Source organism: Andrena cerasifolii, chromosome 13 (assembly GCF_050908995.1).
Source record: "Andrena cerasifolii isolate SP2316 chromosome 13, iyAndCera1_principal, whole genome shotgun sequence".
Taxonomy (NCBI): Eukaryota; Metazoa; Arthropoda; class Insecta; order Hymenoptera; family Andrenidae; genus Andrena; species Andrena cerasifolii.
The window spans coordinates 10,436,726-10,455,646 of NC_135130.1; the positions used below are offsets into that span (position 1 = coordinate 10,436,726).

At 48.3% G+C, this 18,921-nt stretch overlaps 1 protein-coding gene across 1 annotated transcript in view; it reads left to right on the forward strand.

Annotated features, from left to right (window-relative positions):
* The window catches only part of LOC143376065 (disintegrin and metalloproteinase domain-containing protein 10), a 118,147-nt gene that overhangs the window by 36,454 nt on the left and 62,772 nt on the right, over nt 1-18,921 (forward strand). The window contains exons 3-4 of the mRNA XM_076825896.1: nt 553-706; nt 8,954-9,075. Of these exons, the coding sequence (XP_076682011.1) occupies nt 553-706; nt 8,954-9,075 (276 nt within the window). The remainder of the gene's footprint in view (nt 1-552; nt 707-8,953; nt 9,076-18,921) is intronic.

The window sequence follows — 18,921 nt, forward strand, 5'->3', positions numbered from 1 at the left end:
ATCAACGTGCGTCTTGAAAATAAGTCACCGGTATTCGTCTCGGACCGCCTACCGGCATTATGAAGGCAGGACGATAATATCTCGGGGCTGGAAGCTCGAGGGTTCCGGAATCCTTATGGTGTTGCGTGCGGTAAATAGATAAATGCCGACTTGAAGTGCATGAAACGGCACGGTGAAGGAAGATAGGGGCGCACCGAATCGCGAAAATGTATTACCTCGGAAATAATTTGCATTTAGATCTCTCGGCAGCTGAAGGCAGTGCGCGCTCCTTCGGCTTTCGCGGCTCTTTTTCAAATTCTATTGTTAGCTCGCGTAACGCTAGTTCCGCGTTTGCAAAAGGCTGAAACAACACATCCCTGGTGAAATAATTACTAATTTCGTGCGAATAAAACACCGGCCTGCCTTTTGAAATGCAGAAACAGCTGAGTTTTCGGCTGCGTTATTGACTCGTACCACTTGTTTCTGCCGCTATCGCCTGTATATCAAACTGCGAATAGTTTTGCAGTGAACCGAGGAGACTTGATCTAATCTGGAGACTTCTTCTGCTTTCAGCGATCACCCATGGGTCTTACATCAGACACTACACAGCAGCTTGGTACAACACAGCGGCTTTGAGAGAACATCGTACCAGAAGTCGTCGTGACACTTCGGCTTCCGGGCATCCAGGGGACGCGACGCTGAACCTACGCCTTCACGCTCTCGACAGGTTTGTGGAGCCACGTATTCTTGGTAGAAATGGAAAGAAATAGAAAAGTGGAGAAATGAGAGATTTGTCAAAGTATAAAATAATCTTCTGCTGGGAGGTTGTTTCATTTCAAGTTTACGTCGACTAGATTTCAGTTAGCCGAGTCTAGCGGGGGAATTGTTACAGCTAGTAGATTTTCTGAGTTTAATCATCGTCACGCACATTCTTATGGGACTAAAGCTTTCCAACATGTTACTGTCATGGTGATTTTATACGTTCTCTCGAAATAATGCAAAACAACGAGTGGCTTTGCCCGCGCGCAGCAGCGAAGAGGTAATTATTTTATGGGGGTGGAAAGAGCTTTCTCTCGAAAGCTCAAGTTCCGGACGAACTTCACACAAAGAAGCCGAATCTTCTCGCCAGCCGGGCCCGTTTCATTATATTTCTGACGCTTCAAGTTAAATGTAATTTAACGCGCCAGTAGTTCAGACAAGACTCAGTAGAATTGCTTGAAATAAGTCAGACAATGCGTACGGTATCGGGACACTCGGAAAGAAAACTTTCGGGAGGTAGTATGATTGTTCCATTATCAAATTATTGTCTTCCTATACACCTTCAATGACGTCGCAATTATAGCAATCGTCGCCTGACTCTCGGTGAAAATACGTGAAATAAGTCAGACATCGCGTGCGCAATCGGACTCTGACATTCTGCGCTGTATTAATACACGGAAATCATAGTGCGTTCTCTACTAAATCCCGAAAAATGTCTGAAGAATTGGAAAGAAAGGTCTGCTGCATTACCAACGCGCTTTAAATCACTGCGACGTGTAACTAATTATAAACGAGGCGCAGCTGCATGTAATAAGCTGTTCTAAGCATTGAAAGTACATGGAGCATGACTATATAAGGCAGTGCACAATGCGGACGATTAATACACCGATATATATATATATTTGAATATTCATAATTGAAGGGCAACCAAGGGATGTATTTCAGCTGCGAGCTGCACTTCAATAGCTAGATAGCGTAGAAAATCAATTAGACACGGATCAGTGACCGTTCTTAGCGACAATTGCCGAAGCATTCCCTTGTCGCAGTAGGCGTACGCATGTTTGCTCGATTCTCTTATGCAGGCACGGCGTGTACAAGGATCGTCAGCCTTATGCGACATTGGGCCAACATGCTGCCCATATGCCTCGTCGAGCATCGTGATATGCCGTCAGTATGTTGTCAGTGCCATCGACACGGTCCTCCTAAATCTCCGCGTTACACTCCGCAGCATAGACAGTTCTGTTTCAGTGTCACCGAACCGCATCCTACGATAGTTCTCGCCTGCCTGCCTCTGTTCGCCATCCCTTCGCTCCGTATATCTTACCCGTGTCACGAAATATTCCCAAGACTTTTGTTTATCAACCCTTATTCCGAGAAAGTCCACTCGCTCATCCACCTTCCACCCGTTGCTCCACTATTTTTACCTCCCTGTTTCTCCCGTTCTCCATCAAACTTCGCGCCGCCCACGTTTTTGCCCCCTTCTCACCCCCGACCGGCAACACCCGTTTTTTGACATGACAGTTTCCCTCTTTGCTCCAGTTTTCCCGCCTTCGACCCTTGCTGCAGCCACCTCGGTCTTCCAACTTCGCGAGGGGCGCGTTTGGTCGATACCAGCTGGTCCCGATCCGAGCCGCGAGCACCTGACTCGAGTGCGTCGCTCGAGAGGGTCGCTACCCTTTTGTGCGAACACGTTCCTGATTGGATCGGTCGCGGCAAGTCGATTCTCTCACTTCCCCGGCCCGGGAAAGCTGGAAAATCGCGTGCAAGGTCGGGCGGAGACTTATCGCGGCCGGGCGATGCCATCCCCGTTCCAACCCTTGGGGGGAGGTGCGCGCACTCTTTGAGCACTAAATTTTCGTTGAAATATGGTCGGCGGGGCGCCAAGGGGAAAAAATACTGGCGGTGAAATTTATAAATGCGTGCTTCGGCCAGGGGTAGCGCAAGGGGTGGCTCGTACCGAGGAGTGGCTCGAGGGTTGCGCACAGACGGCGAGCCAGCGCGCCGGTGTTGGTGGTTTATGATGGAGTCCGTTTTCCGATTTGCGGAGTTTTATCATTCGTTCGTCTTCCGATCGGAAGGAGAGGTTTAAGGGGATGATTTGTGGTGAGTGGGGCAGTATTTCAGACCGGAGGGACACTTTACAGGATCAATTTGCTAGATTTAATGTATGCAAAGGTTGGTGGAATAAATATTTCAAATTGGGTAGCCACAGAGCGTGCTATAAATTCTATTTTAACGGAACGTAACGTTATTTGAAGCTAGCTCCGTCTGAGATATCAAACTTCCGGGATGCTTACCAGCCGAAGGGAAGGAGATACGAAAGTTTCAGCGGAACCTTTTCGACTACGGACGATATAACTTCGTTTTTATTGTCTGATTCGGTTATAGAGGCCGATGGTGGGGCAACTTTACGACAGACAGAGTATCAAACTCCAGGGAAAACAACTGAAATTCCTCCATCCTCTCAATACAGCTAAGTAGAATACAAACTCAGGGCTAACACGATTCCTGCGTGGTTTATCTCCTGGCGTATTCACCTTCCTATTAACCAACATCCAAAAATATATTCCTCCGATTTAATCTCACGAATTTCCCAGAAACTTTTCCCCCGTTTCAAAACAGTTGTTGCTGACTTAATGCTGGTGAAAGGAATTCACCCTGTTCGCCAATTATCCGGCACACGTTTGGTTTTACACTTGCAATTATAAAGTGACTGTCTGCGCCAGTAAGAGGCACAAAAGGAAATCAGCCAACGAGAAAAACCTCTTTATGGTTCGTCCGCGCTGAACGGGGTAATTAGAAGCGATCATTATCGTTCCGGCGATGGTGTCGATAGACATGGCCCCAGTCGGCATTATTTTCGAGTTAATTCGACACCCTCGCGGAGAGCCGCGCTGAAACCCTTTCTACGACGGCGCAATTAAAATTGGAAACGTTCGCGCTCGGATCGCGCGTGGGCTTCTCGGTTTCTTTCGCCAGGGGCGGGCGTGATTTAATTGGATTGTTCGTTAATGAGTTCCTTGAGCGATAAGCGACCGGGCTGTTGCGAATAAACAGGCGGTGCGCCTCCAATTAACCTCAATATCGGTACTTATTACGCTCAGGCCAATTGCGCTGTCTGATTATAGAAATTCGGACGTGCCGATCGGCGGAAGGGCACCGCAGAGGAATCGGAGGATTCAATTAGAAATCGATTCGAGTACAGCGAGCGGGGGGTGACCGCCCTCAAAACGTAGGGCGGGTTGCACGCGCCGGTGTGCAACGGTATCGTCGAATAACGATTTGCTTCATCCCGTCGCTGACCACTGTAGTAAGGGGCGAACGTGCCCGATACCAAGGTGGTAGCAATTACCGAGCCAACCCCCGCGGAGTCGATTAGGCAAGCATTTGATTCTCTAATGCGAGCAATCAGCTTCCGATGCGAATTAAGTGCCGGTGAAAGAGTTACAGCCGAGAAGAGGGGATTTATGATATTGTGATTACCACGCTCGGGGAGGCCGCTGCGCAGGTAGGGGAGGGAACGCGTCCGAAAGCATTAATCAGCAACGAAACGTCGCTCGCAGGACGATAAACTGGGGATGGAGGAAGTGTAAGAAGCATTCCCTTATACCGGGGCTGCGTGAAACCCGGTGCACGTTAAGGTGTCCCTTACGGGAGTGTATATTACCGGGGCGAACGAGGCTGTCGGGAGGGTGAAGCGCATTACCCCTTGCAACTAATCCCATTTCTCAATGGTACATGCATCACTCACCGCTCCTGACTAATCGTCCTCTCGAGGAGACCGGGTGTTGCTCTCGCGTAAATTGAGCAATAACGCGGTAATGCACGGTCCGACGATAATTTTCGCGCAGCCATACAACCACCCCTTGACTAGGAATTTCCGTAAATAGTTGCTGTTTCTGCGGAGCAACCGCTTCCCGTTCTTCGCGAATAAAGGAATCGCTCCCGATTTCTTCAGCTACCCCCAACAGAATTGCTTAAAAATTTCACGGTCCACGGTATTCTGCTTAAATTTTTCCCTCGCGGATGGATAACTTTCCTCGTAGCTTGAATTTCGAAGCATGCATTAGAAATTTGTCCCGGGTGGAAGTGGAAAATATAGGCGGGAACGGTTTAACGGGAAACTTGGCGGAAGTTGCGTGCTCCGGAGGAGTTAAAAAGCACCCTCTTGTATTTCCACGTTAAATGTAAAGTAATTTGCGAGGGAAATTTCTGCGAGAGTGAAAATTCTTCAGGACGCTCCGGACGGATATTTCGTTTCAAGTTGGGCTTAGTATTATTAGGATATACGAGGGTGGAGTTTCGTTAGTGAGTCAATGGGCGCATGAATCGATTAATATTCCCATAACATTCGCCCGGGCTCTAATTCAATTTTGCATAAATATCGAAGGACGTGGGCATTAGTTACCCGGGCAGCATTTAAAGTTCAATTAATTGATAATCGATAGCCGGTGGAAATTATTAGGTAATTTGGCCCCCGCGCGGAAGTCTAACAAAATGTGAAACGCTCTAATTAATTCCAGCGAACGTTAATCTGAATCGGTAATCGTCCGCGAATGAAACCTAACGCCGCCACTTATTATTAGATCGTATTACTCCACTCGACTCCGGCACAGTCAGTCGCGATAACGATTCAGAGCCCTCGACATCCCGTGTTTCTTCGAACCACGCTGCGAGAATCTGACAAACGTCGGGCAACGGGAAGTACAGCCCAGCCCCGATATCACGGCAACGCGGAATAGCCTGAAAAATGTCCGTCACCAAGTGACCCAGAACGCTCGTCCGATTCCGTCGATACGTCACGATGACTTGAACGCGCTCGTATTATCAGCGCTGCATCGAATGCAACGTGACGGGCGCAGCGTGCGGCTCGCAAAGGAACTCGTGAACACTCGTCGGGTATGTAAACGACATTCGCGTTAGACGTGGAACAACTATTCGAAACTTTGGGGACAACGCGTGCATAACAGCGTCACGTTACTGACCGGCTAGGAATATCCCGCGCGGACGTGGCTGCGGCGTTGTTGAATAAAACAAGGGGGTTTGTGTTCCGATGTGCTAAAGAGTTATCCGGCTCGTCAGTTTTCAAATTCGGGGAACACAGAAATCTGGAGAAGTTAGACAGGGGATGAAATTAAAGCTTCGTGGTCACGCGGGATTCTTTGTCAATATTTCTGTGAATTTTTAGACCTCGATATTAAGATTTAAAAATTTGCTGAATTTTCAGGAAAAAATCGCTATTTTCCACAACTATTTTTCAACCTACAGATTTCATCATATCAAAATTTAGATTTCTGGAAAAAAGATTATTAGAGCACGATTGCACGAGTATCGCGATTGTATAATTACCGCTGAAAAGTTAAAAGGTTGAAAAACACGAAAATGGTAACTGAAAAATGACGCTGGGTTGCAGCGAACCCCCATGTGACTGATATCTGCTCTGCCAACTGCTCTGCTTTGCCATGGCAGCGCTGCAGTGCTTTTTCTGTGCCAGGGAAAAACATTCCGCAGCTTTGAAGCGTCATTCGGTTACAAATCCGTCAGCAGCTCCGCGGTAGCACGGGCGTACACGTGCATCAAACTTTTCACCGCCTTTCCTTCCTGCCCCCTTTCCGTATATCAATTCCGAAACTCTCCGGGAAACCGTAGCAGACACGCGGAATGTAAAGAGTCAGGGATTTATACGTTCGATATGTCGTCTGTCGGTGGTCGTTCGGTTGTTTGGCATCAGCCAGGTCGAGCCTCGTGGTTTCTAGGGAGCAAACTTCTCTGTAGAACATGGCTCCTTTAAGATTCAGTCGGCAATCTCGCGTCCCGACTTACATAATGCAAGCGGCAACTTGGAAATCTCGCGGATGAACGTTGCGAAACTGTTGATTGTCGCTTTCCAAGGCAACTACCAGGCGAGACACCGCGAATTAGCCGCGTAATGAGTCACCGGAGGATCCGACGCTATTGTCCGAAAAATGAGCGATGCTCCTCGATATCCTGGCCCTTGTACGTGCCCACAATGGCACCGGAGCCCACCCTGGGTTATAATAAATTCAGCGAACAGAGGATCGCGGATAGTTTGAAGCCTCATAAAAGTTTCGTTGAGTAAACATCACTGTTGCCTCCCAGTGAATGATTTATACGAATTATTTTAATGAGATTTGTTTGAAACGCAAGACACTTCTGCAAATCCAGCGAACTAGTTAACTCATTTTAACCAAAATTGTTGGCTAATGAGTTTTGCTCGCGAGATGGGCGAACTATAAACACGAAAGCCGGCGAAAATTACCGCGGAATGTCGATTTCACTGTTTTAAAATTTTTTAATTAAGCGAACTCCGCGCCCGCTCTTTCTTCCCATGAAAATTGAAATGGAGGTCCTCCGTGCCGGCGGGCAAGGTATTTCCGCGCGTTATGTCAGCTGCAAACGAAACAGCAACAAGGCATCCCATCTAAATCACACGTCACATCCCCTAAAATGATTATTGCGCAACGATAGGCTAATTAACGCGACGTAGTAATTTAATTAATGCTCCCCGTAGTGCACGGTAACATTGCTAATTTCGTTGCATTAGCCGCCCTCCCATCAGTTGCTAAAAGTGCGACGAGCCGGCGCGCATTGTACCTAACGCCGCTGGCTCGATATCGCGCTGACCATTCGTAAAGGGGATGCTGCCTGGCTACTAAACGAACGATTGTTCTCGGCCCCAGCGTGGCGCCCTATCGATATTAAATCCATGCCGACCGATGAAGGGCGAAAGATGTCGAAGGCTGCCGCGACTCATCAATCTTCCAGCGCCCGGGCGAGAGAAAGGGCAGCGCGCGGAATAGGTTCGACAGACGGCAACCGTTTCATCAGCGCGGATTAATCTCTCTCAGTGTCGCATTAGTTACATTAGCGCGGTGACATCCGCGGCGCTGTCTCTGCGATGAATAATTGAAATCAGCCGCGCATCGGCGGCAAAAGGAGCACACCCGTCCTCAATCGATAGCCTATCGCGGGCCGTGCTGATAATTAGGTAAAAGCGTCGACTCGCCTCCCGAGCGGGATTATCGAATGCAGAAACGGCCGTTTCCATGTAAACCCCGCACACCAGCCCGTGGAACACGTAAGGGACCAGTTATAACGTAATATGCGACCCTCGTTACGTTACATTGTGCGATTATTATGTGACACGCTGTCGCGGTGAAGTTCAGTTTCGGCTGCACAGTGGTTTTCATGCGGGGACTCGCGAGATCGTTCCGCTTATCAGCTCGAAATTCGAGACTCGCGGCGCTATTTCTTAGGACATCCTAACGCGGGCATGTTGCCGGGCGTACAGAAATACGATAGTCGTTGAATCTCCGTGGGACGGCACTGAGGAGATGAATACTTTAAAAGCTTCCGCGCGTGTTGCGAAAGGGCCCGTGCAGCACACCGGAGACCAATTAAAACGCGTGTACTTCATTACGCAATATTGTGCAGCTATTATGTCAAACGCCGCTCCGTCAGATTCGGCTCGCTCGATGCAGTGGTGCTCGATTGGTGTTTCGCGATATTTCTAAATCTTTGAACGATCAAAAACTCGTGACGTAATGACTGTCGAAGCTCGACAATCGAAGGTTAAATTTATTTTTGTTACCCCGTATTTCACTCTCTCGGCTGTATTTTGGAAATCAATATTACAGCCGGCGGAAGTACAACGTTCGCGATGAAATATAATAAATCGGATAAAATTACATTTACGTTGGGAATGCCCGATTTTACCGGAGCGGCGTGTATGGAAAAAAAAACGGCCGTTATTAAATGAAAAACATTGTGGAGAAATTGGTTGAAATTGTTTTTTTTTTTTTTTATAACGTTTATTTCACATCAAATTGCATCACTCAAATTGTCACTCGTGAATTCTACAATATATTTCTCGTCCGCTGACTGTTTTACCATTGCGAGAGATGCTCGATCAAATTTTCAAACAGCTAGGGATGTTGAGAGCTTTTCCCACCTCAACATAATCACTTAATCAACCGGGAGTGAGTACCTACAATATTGGGCACCAACATGTTAGCACCAATATGTGTGCGTGTGAGTCTTAATAGGTGTACAGATTAGCGACCGTCAATATTGGCTAATTGATTATCCCTTTGCCAATAACTACACGCTCCGAGCTAGCTATCTAACATTTTGTTCGAATAGCCTGACATTTTTATTTAACAGCATCGCCGACGTTATCTGTTTTACGTTTCAGGGTATTCAAGATGAGGCTCACGAGGGACACGAGTTTATTTCACGAGAACGCCGTCTTCGAGGGATCAAATGGCCAGCAAATCACGTTCGATCCGTTGCACGCCTACAGCGGCACACTCGAGGGTGAGTGAGCATTGAATTTTTTACATCCCCAAGTGGAGAGAAGTAAAATGTCGCGAGCGAGCGGGCAAAGATGCCAGTAGCTCGACCGTAATTCGTTAAAATGCCACGCATGGGGGTTGGAGCGAAGCTACTACGGAACAGAGAAGAGAATCCCGTTTGACTCCTTCGCGCCTTGAACGCGGTTAAGTGCGCTTCGTTATCCACGAATTTCCAGAACTGTGCAGCTCTCAGCGTCATAGCGAAAAGAAATAACGACTGCGCGGGTGGGACGGTGTCCACGTGGAATTACATTAACAATTTTTCCTACCGCCCGACCAAAAGGGAGCCGCAAATTTTTACCATCGCGCACCAGTTATCTTCGCAAGCTGAGTCCAGAGTCCTTCCTAGTACTCATTGTCCGCGCAACCATGATTTCCGAGTTTAATCAGAGGAACCCTGATCTACAGAGACAGGTGATTATCTATGAATCTACTAATCCTCTGACAATTACCAATTATCCTGCCGCTGATCCGTCGAGCGTCCATTAATCCAGGGATCCGCCAGCCGCGTAATCATCGTGTATCGACAGAATTCACGCGGCACCTCTGAATCTCCGCGCGAAAAAAAAAAACGGGAGATTCCGGTTGGTGGACGGTGAAAAGGCCACTCGACGATTCCGTTTCTTCGCTGGCCAAGATCTACTGCCGGCGAGATTAAAATGCATATAGCGAATCGATTCGCCGCAGCTTCAAGTCCTCGGCCCGGCAGATTTCGCCGCGGAATACCTCGGCGATATTAAGCAGCGTACAGGACGATTCAGTAAATCCTCGGTGCTATATCTTTGAGGTATTACAGAGCTCGATAAAGCAAACATTTCTCCTTAGTACTAGTTTGCCATGCGACGTCTTGTAACAAAGTTACAGCCGCTTGAAAGCGAAGGTTCTAAGTATCCGGCGATAGTATCTGCCCGACCTGGGCAGCGGGTCGCCAGGCGCGCCGAAAGCCAACATTCAGGGGCCAGTAATTTCATTAATCAGCATATGTGAAACCGTGCACGGGGGGTGCGTTTGACGCAGAAAGCAGTTGAAGTCGAAGGAATTGGCGAACGGTTCAGCGCGCATAGCGTATGTGTACGTGTGTATATTAAAACCGCAAGCAGCCCTGCGAGAGCGGGCTCGCAGTAGGAGGATTAGGTTTCAAAGGAAACGTGGATAAGCTCTCGACGATCCTTCCGCCATTTGCGTTCGTTCTTCCGCGGACCGTTTTGTGTTCCCTGCCATCCTCAGTCTTAGTGTTCCTCGTTTCTCGATATTTTTTGTTTCTCGAGAAATCAGAAATCAGATCATATTTCTTGAGAATTCTCGAGAATTCTCGAGAAATTGAAAGAAATATCGCAAAAATTATATTCTTGGAACAATGTTGATAATTTTTATGAAAAACACAAGAAAACTATAACTAAATGATTATTCCTGTCTAATTTATACAAAACTTTGGTAAATGAAAAAATTCTAGTATTTCTCGAGAAATAAGAAATAAGCAGTTATAAAATTTCTCGAGAAGGAACACTACTCAGCCTACCTTATTCAATGTTCCTCTTTCGGAGCTCCGAAAGTCTCTTCCTCCGAACAGCCCCTTCGCGATGATAGTCGGTCCCCGGTGCTCTCGTTGTTCGGCGAAGTTTGCTCCAGTCGACCAGTATTTCTCCATATCTTTTATCGCATATTGGAACGCACGGAATGTGCAGCGCACGAACTCATCGAATCATGACACACGTACTCAACCATCCGCGGCGTGCTACACTCCGTCGAATATCGTTGCAAAAATGTTTCCCATTTTCTTCCATCGGTCAGCCCCCGCGCCGGGCGAATATTTTTTTAATACAATCCTAGCGTCACTTGTCGCGAGCAGATGGCACGCAGCATCCGGATTCCAGTCACGCGTACACTTCTCGCGCGTTTTATTCGATTACATCAATTTCAGAACGCACGCTCTCGATGGGGTGGAAGGGGAGCGGACATTTCAATAACGCGTAATATAATTGCGCGCGCCCGCGTATGCACTCAGGTAACGAGGTACGCGTCTAAAATTACTTTTCCTTTCGCCAGGATTCTTTGAAGCCCGATATAGCGTATGATAAATTGCTAACGAAGCCCCCGTGGCCAGTGAATTTCGTCGGCGCGAAGGGGATGGCGAGTCGCCCCTTTCCTCGACCATTTTTTCGCAGCCTATCGTTCAACCCCACCCTCGCTGTCCGGTTTCTCGTTTTGTGTCTCTGGCTCGTTTTTTCTCGCCTGTTCTTTGTTTACTCTGCTCCATTTTTTTTTTATTTCCTGTATCCCTCTGCCCTCCACTTGCCGCCTCCCCTGTCTCGCCGCCACCACTCCTTTTTGTACTCGTTACCCCTCCCGGTGGCAACGATACAGCAAGCCAAGTGGGTTATTGGATGGTTTCCAATATGTCGGCTCGCTCGACCACTGCGGCACTTTATGCACCCTCGTATCATTTCCATGGTCTCTACGGGCTGCTCCCTTAGGAAATAGAAAGACACGATTACGTTCTGCTTAGGAGCAATCATGGGGATAATTGATTCCCCGGAGATTTCGCCACGAGCAACGAAGGCTAAACGTCCGGCCGAACTTTTCCATTAAAGAAGCAATATCTGAGTTATTCGAGAATTTCATAGAAGATAACGAAGCTTCGGCAATGTAAAGGACATAAATATTCATGGTCCGGCGACCTAAATGTATCGCCGCAGAGGGCGAACGACCCCCGATTAAAAGTACATCACCGTGTGACGAAAAATAGAGGGGGAAAAAAAAATTGGCCGGCGATACATTTTTATAATTAAAACTTCAAAGCGGCGGCAATTTCTGTCACGCTTCGCCTTCTAATAACGCGTTTCATAAAAGCGCTACGCGAGTGTAACGCCCGGCTGGATTATGCTCTCTGGATTTTCCATCGCCGTTTTAAGAATATTAATGAAAATTTTAATGAGAGCCAGTAATGGAAACCCGAAAATATTTCGCCTGTCCACAATTGCTTAAATTGTCCGGTGCAACTCCACTCTACATTATAAAATATTAACATGTCAAAGCCTGGCTTCATTAAAGTATCGAGTTTCGCGAGGAATTTTTTCGTCATACCCGGGAAACGAAAGATTTAGCCTACATTAATTCGGCTGGAATTTAACGGCCCGCTTTCTACACCCGCGACATTTGTCACGCGTTCATTCGAATTCTTATTAATATATTAAGTTGCGATCTCTCGTTGTATTACAGTAACATCGTGAAATTCCTTTTTGTTGGGTTAAAAAATGAAGTAGACATTTATTCTGAGTTCCTTACAAAAAAAGGTGTACACATAATCTATCTCTCGGCTCAACGCAGACTCCTCTGCCGCTACTCGAGCCTACTACACTTTTCCTTAATATTTTTAATTCTGTTTCATCTGATAAGAGTTCTACTTCGATCGGCCGAAAACTTAAGTTAATAATGAAATAAATATTTTTGGTATTTATTAAGCTACTCTTATATTATACAAAAATAATTTAAAAAGATTTTTTTTAATGAGAATTGCCATTCTATTGTCAGACGAATCACTAGATCAATGAAATTTCGAGGGAGTTCGCAAGGAGGAAGTGGCGCAGGGCTCGTTAGAATATCCCTGGCCGTAAAATCCGCTGCTAACGAACCCCAAAAAGCCCGAAACAAGGTCTGAATTTACGTAAAGCACGTCCGAGTAAATCCTCGGATGGCGCAGTCAGCGATTTCCCGGGTCTAATAAAAGGCGGCAGCCGTTGGCGCGACACCGTCTTCGCGGGAATTAGCATCGAAACGACAGATTCGTCGGTATCACGCGAGGAGAGCCGTGGCTCCCTGGGTCGAACGGCGGCCGTACAATAACGCACGTCATCATCCCCCGCGACGGGGGCGCTAAACAGCTACTTTGCAATCTCGTTGGGTAGCTTTCCTCGCTAGACAGCCTTCAGCAGTCCAATTTTAATCATCTAAGAGTCGCGGAGCAGTCGAGGAGAAAGAGAAAGAAACGGCAGGGGCGAGGGTGTGGAGGGAGGGACGTCACTTACGAGGAATTGCAATTTTCTCTAAAGACTCTGGAAGACGAGGGAACGATCTCTTCCTCCCCGAGCTCCGCCCCCGCGCAGCCACCAGTGTCGGCCGAATTCTACGGCGTTGTGCACATCTCTACCGAGCCATTTGTCCAAAGCAATTTCCATCCGCGAACGGTTTTCATCGGCTGCCACCGCCCCATCCGCCACCCCCTCAAGTACTCGTCTCGCGGCTTGGAACTTTTCTCTCCGTCACCCTGCACCGTCGCCCACTCCCCACTCCCACGACCTGGCCGCTGGAAAAATGGAGAAGCGAGTGTCGCGCTGCTGACACGATCGCGTCGTTCGAAGAAAGGAAACGCCGCGGCTGTAATCGGAGCCCGAGCGAGGGAACTTCCGTTTCTTATCACCCGGCAGCCAACGAAGACACCCGCCGGGGATGATGGTATCGCTTTTCCGAAACATCTCGTTAGAGACGACGCTTCTTAATTACGCTGTCGAGATATTGAATCCTGGGATAGATGCTGGGGCTCCCGGCGCTCGAATCTGTCTGAGTGGGCGTGTCGTTGGAGCGGTAGAGGGTGGCTTTTGACAATCCGAACATCCGTGAACTCTGATAATAATGATTTATTCGCTTTCCAACCGCTCCACCCGGCCGCTTAAGTAGTTAAACAGTTGGATATTGAAGTTCCGGGAGCGGGGCACTCGGCGGAGTGATTTTCTGTAGACTTATCGAAGTTTACTTACGAGTCTTTTAGTTGAAACAGAATTGTGGTATGCAAAGGGGCCGGAACACCCTCGCCTGGGATTCCTGCTTTTAAATGAGACCTGCCGCGCAACTGGATGTCCTTTTCTGTATAAACACTTGGCCCCCGTCGAAAGTTCGCGAAGAACAACTTCATTAAAACTTCACCGGAGCGATCGAGAAGAAATGAAGAATACACTGGGAGAGCTCCGTGTCGAGCCGACCAACTGATAAGGCAGCCCACGATGGTCGCCCAGCTTGCTAGCTTATTCCATATCGACTCTACAGCGCCGTCAGCCGCGACGACCGAGCAAGGGAGCGGAAGCCACGAGGCCGCGGTGGCATCGCGACGATTTAATCGTCTGGTTTAGTCGAAATTGTCCATTTATAATTACCAGAGAGACAAAGACGGGAGCAGTTGGATGGCAGAGGCGAAGAGGCAGGGCGCGCGATACCTTTGAGGGCTGTACGTCTCTTTCGTTATGAATGAATCCGGCAATGAGTTGGCACGGTACCAAAGGATTTCCAGGTGGTCGCGAAATTAAGCTCGACCCCGGTCTGAAACCCTCGGCTGCAATCTATGCTTCACTGAATTTACTGTCCTCCACTTCCACGACCCGGTAGACGACTTCCACCCGCCCTCCGCTCGCAACCGCCGCCCGCGACAACCCCTCCTTTCCGGTGTTCCAGGCCGCGCTCAGCCACACGGGGGCCCCTGGAACCGTCGTCTCTAACCTTCGTCTCGAAGTAAGTCCTGCCAGCTGCTACCAGGGTGATTACTTCTTCATATTTTACGCTCCGCCGACCACCGCCTCTCATCATCTTGTTCCCCCTGCTCCCGGAGTTTGCTCGAATGCCTCCGCCCTTCCCCCGAGCTCTCGGGAGGTCAAGCCGCTTCTTCACGGCGCGCAGTGGTCCGAAATCGCCAAAACGCCAACTAAACTCAAATTTTCAACCTCGTCAAAAATCAATGAAATTGTAGACATATATTCTTATGTCTGTGGACTATATTTTGGTATTAAAACGAATTGCTATAGGCCACCCAGAATTTTATAAGAAAGCTTTGAAGATGCATGTTTTAGGACGGTCATACTTTGCGCTGAAATTGCTACACTTTGCCTCGTCATATTTCTATTTGGATAACAATTGAGATAAACCTATCTACATAGTGCTAAAGAATATTCTTTCAGCTATAAGAATATGTACATTTAACGGGACATGCACATTTTATTCTTTTGAAAAATACTGCTTCGTGAAGACCTGTTTTTGCTCGGTCTTTTTTGTTTAGTGCCTCTTTGCATTCAGGAAAAATACTTCAAAAATACTAAATGGATGAAGATTTATTGAGCCTGATATGAGTGAGGCAGACAGTGAAACGGACTCTGAAATTGGCGCATCATCAGATGCTGAAGTGTAGGGTAATTTAATGCAGTTTATAATTACTTTGTTAGTATTAAGAATGCACGAATAATATTTGAATGATCAATCATTTTTACATGTCACTTTAAGAGCCCCAATGATAAGATCATTATTGTACACATTTGTACACTTAAAATAATAACTTTACTTAATGGTATTTGAGGAACATGACCATTTCGAGAGAAATTATAATTAAAAATGGACTTTTTACATGAAAATCTTTATCAGAATCTGATTCTGAAAAGCGTAGAAATGAAAGTGCTATTAATTTAGTTCGCGTTTTGGCGATTTCGGACCACTGTGGCGGCGGAAGCTCGCCTTCCGGTTGTTAATCGGGCGACAGCAGAAAGGGGTGACCCTAGATTGTCTCCTTCCATCCTGACCGAGATGAAAGTTTAATCGGGATCGATCGCGAAATGCGGACAAGTTTACTGTGACGGCGAGGAGGTGTTCAGGAATCGGGGCTAGACCCTTTGGACGGTGCGTCGATAAAGTATTATCGATCTTAAACACCGCGGACGAGAGCATTCCCTGGAGAAGAAACGGAAGAAGAAGCAGGGATCTTGGCGGAAAGAAATCTGTTCGTTTCGAAGGAGCAGAGTGTAACAGCTGGTGGTAACAGGATAATTACTTCTTAGCATTTCACGACTCGCCGAATCTCATGCATATTATGCGTCCGTGCTCAAAGGTTTCCTACCCATTCTCCAGATCCCGTGACTTCTGGCTCGTGAAAAAGATGCCTCCGTCGCTCCCTCCTCGGCGAACCGGTGTTTTCATTCCTTTGCCGTCACGGTTCGCGAGGGATCTTTCAGAGGATCTCAACCAGCCCGCTGCTGTTCTGCTTCCCGGTGAGTAAAAAGCCGCGGGTCTCTGGTAAATCAGGGTGAACGGGCTTCAAGCGCAACGGGTTAATAAAGGGCGTCAAAACAGGTACCTCAACCTGCAGCTTAAACCGGCCGCGATAAAAACGTACGAAGCGGCGTTCATATTCATTTACCCCTTAATTGCAAATTTACTACCACCCGCTATATATCACGCGGGTGTATGGCGAAACTGTCGGCCGTAACTTTCGCGGCTATGAACCTTAAGCGTGTATCAACCTTTCGCGACCCACCGCGCGCCCTCTCGGATCAGCTGTACATCTTTTCGAAGCGGTAAACATTCATCGGGAGGGGAGGGGCTCAGCTTAAAAGCGTCTCCATTCGCGGAGGGATAAATTGGCCGGCTGGAAAAACGGCGAACGACATTTCCGTTGTCTATAAAGCTTTACTCCAGCGCTCGTAAACAGGCGGGGTGGCTCTTGGCGCGAGCCACTGAATCAGCCGGCGAGTTTCGCCGAATGGATTCGTTGTTCCGTCGAGTTGTGACGTGGTTCGCGAAAATTTGTTACGGAGTACCGCGTTGTTTTGTTGCGCCAGCGGGGAACAGCGTGTCCGGCGGAGTTCCTTTGGCAAATTCATTTGTAAGCACGATCGCTCGCTGTGATCCCCATCAAACTACTTTCGAATGTTTGCCGAGTTTGTTTTCCTCGCTTCGCGTGGCCAGGGGCGAATAAAGGTTGTCGTTTCAATTGAAATCACGAGTGCTAGTGACTTTATGTTGAAGTCAGACACCTGTGCCGCAGTTATCGTTGACCCGTACCACTTGCACAGTGGACTCTTTCTGATCAGGACTGAAACGAGCCTATTGTTAAGTGTTGTGGACGATTTCTGTGTCAGCGCGGGTTGAGCGTACAAGTTCGAAGCTGTGCGCAAAGGGTGTGCGAATTTAATGGGGCATAAAGGTATAAAAATGACACAGCACGGAAGGGGGTGGAAGTGAGATACGGTCAGCGCCGGCGGTATTTCATACTAATGGCCAGATGTTGTCACCTCTCGTCGACCAGTTTGTCTTAAGAGGTGTGCGCGAGGGTTGCGTGGAGAAACTCGTCTAGTTACGGGAGGGGCGAGGATATTTTCCCGCGGCACGGAACCTGTTCCCCAGCACAGTCCCCGGAGCGAGCGGTCAGATAACTTAATCGCGTTTCGCGAAAGATTTCTCAACCGCTGGAACCTCGAGGGAGGGCGGGCGCCGCGTCCTGCGCTGGCTGTTATTAAATCAGCTTCGGAATCCGCTCCGCGAAAATATTGCAAATTGAAAGCCGCCCGCTTTTCACTCCGGCGACGATTGCAGCATTGAGTCGTCACTCGAAATCCCGGCCGTTCCCGCGATATTCCATTTGGGGGCGCGTATTTTTCAATCCCCGATGAAATATCCACTCGGAGAAGTTGCAAGGAGCGCCCGCTGAAAATCTCGCGAATCATCGGCGACAAGTGTCGGGGCGCCCTAGGAGAGACGAGCGTTCAATCTCTCGAATTCTCACCTCCGCGGAGGAGAAGCGGCGGAATCGATAGGACCCGAGCGGCGAAAACACGGCGGTTGGAAGGAGCGACGCGGAGGCGGCGGAGGTGACGAAAGAACAACTGTTCACGGGTCGTTTGCAGCGCACAATGCAAACACACGTAGACGATACCGGCGACAATAGTGGGTCGAGGGAACAAGCTTTTAGTGCCGAGATTCCTCTGTTGTACGGTTAAGGGGTGGATGCGTTTGAACCGATAAATTTCCAGGCGGCGAACAAATAGAGAGGGTAAGGTCAGAATAACGCGGCTCGGGCCGCGTGGGGGACGGTCTATTAATTTATGCAAATCCGGCCCTTGAAGTCCGCCGCAACTCTGTCAAACGTTAGATTTCCCTGAATTCACTATGCAGCGAGTTAAACGCGAATTTCACCCGAAACATTGACAAATACATGCGAGAAACTCCTTCGAACGCACGATGCGATCTGCGACGCTGGCTAACTAGTATCGCACTGTGACTGGTCAGGCAACGACAGGCGTTGAGCGGTGCTGGTCAACGCCTGACCAATTACATGCCCGCACTACTCGCAGCCACGCTGAATCATTCAATTTTTACGATCTGCGCATTTAAAGGGAAGTGACGGTAGGCTTATTTATGGGCACGCGTTTTCAGGCAACCTTCAACCGCTACATCGCGGCCGTTTGTTACTTTTTATCGCAAGCTTTCCGCAATTATCGCCGCCGTTTCGTTATCATCAGCCAGCCGGGCGATATCTTCCCCTTAATTTTTCACTTTCGCGCACGGCGCCCGAGCAATCGCCTCGCGGCAAGATTGTTAGCAGCCAGATAGAAGCGGCTCGCAGACCGCAGCTCGTAACTTACGAGAAATATAAATTAAACGTCGCGCGTTTACGCTGCTTAGTTAGCAGGAGAATAATAAATTCTAATGAAAAGCAACCGGCTACGCGCTCGCACACACGCGGGCCAGCCTCTTTGATAAGTTCCTGATTACATCCGCAGGTGTGGCAACACCTTCCTCGCGTGCGATCAACCCTTCTGCCTTTTCTTTTCCGATTACCCTTTCGGTAAGTCCTTGTCACTCTGGACTCGCCATAGAGTTCAGCTTCAGGGGTTCGATTTCTATTATATTAAATTCTAAACTACCCCTGTATACTTGCATAAGTCGCAGGCGTCCTTTATTTCGGTCCTCTTAATATAACAATGTTTATAGAGTGTTCTGCGAGGGGTGCGCGTCTATTTGGCGCACAAAGCACCCTCTCCAATTGCTGTTAAACCAG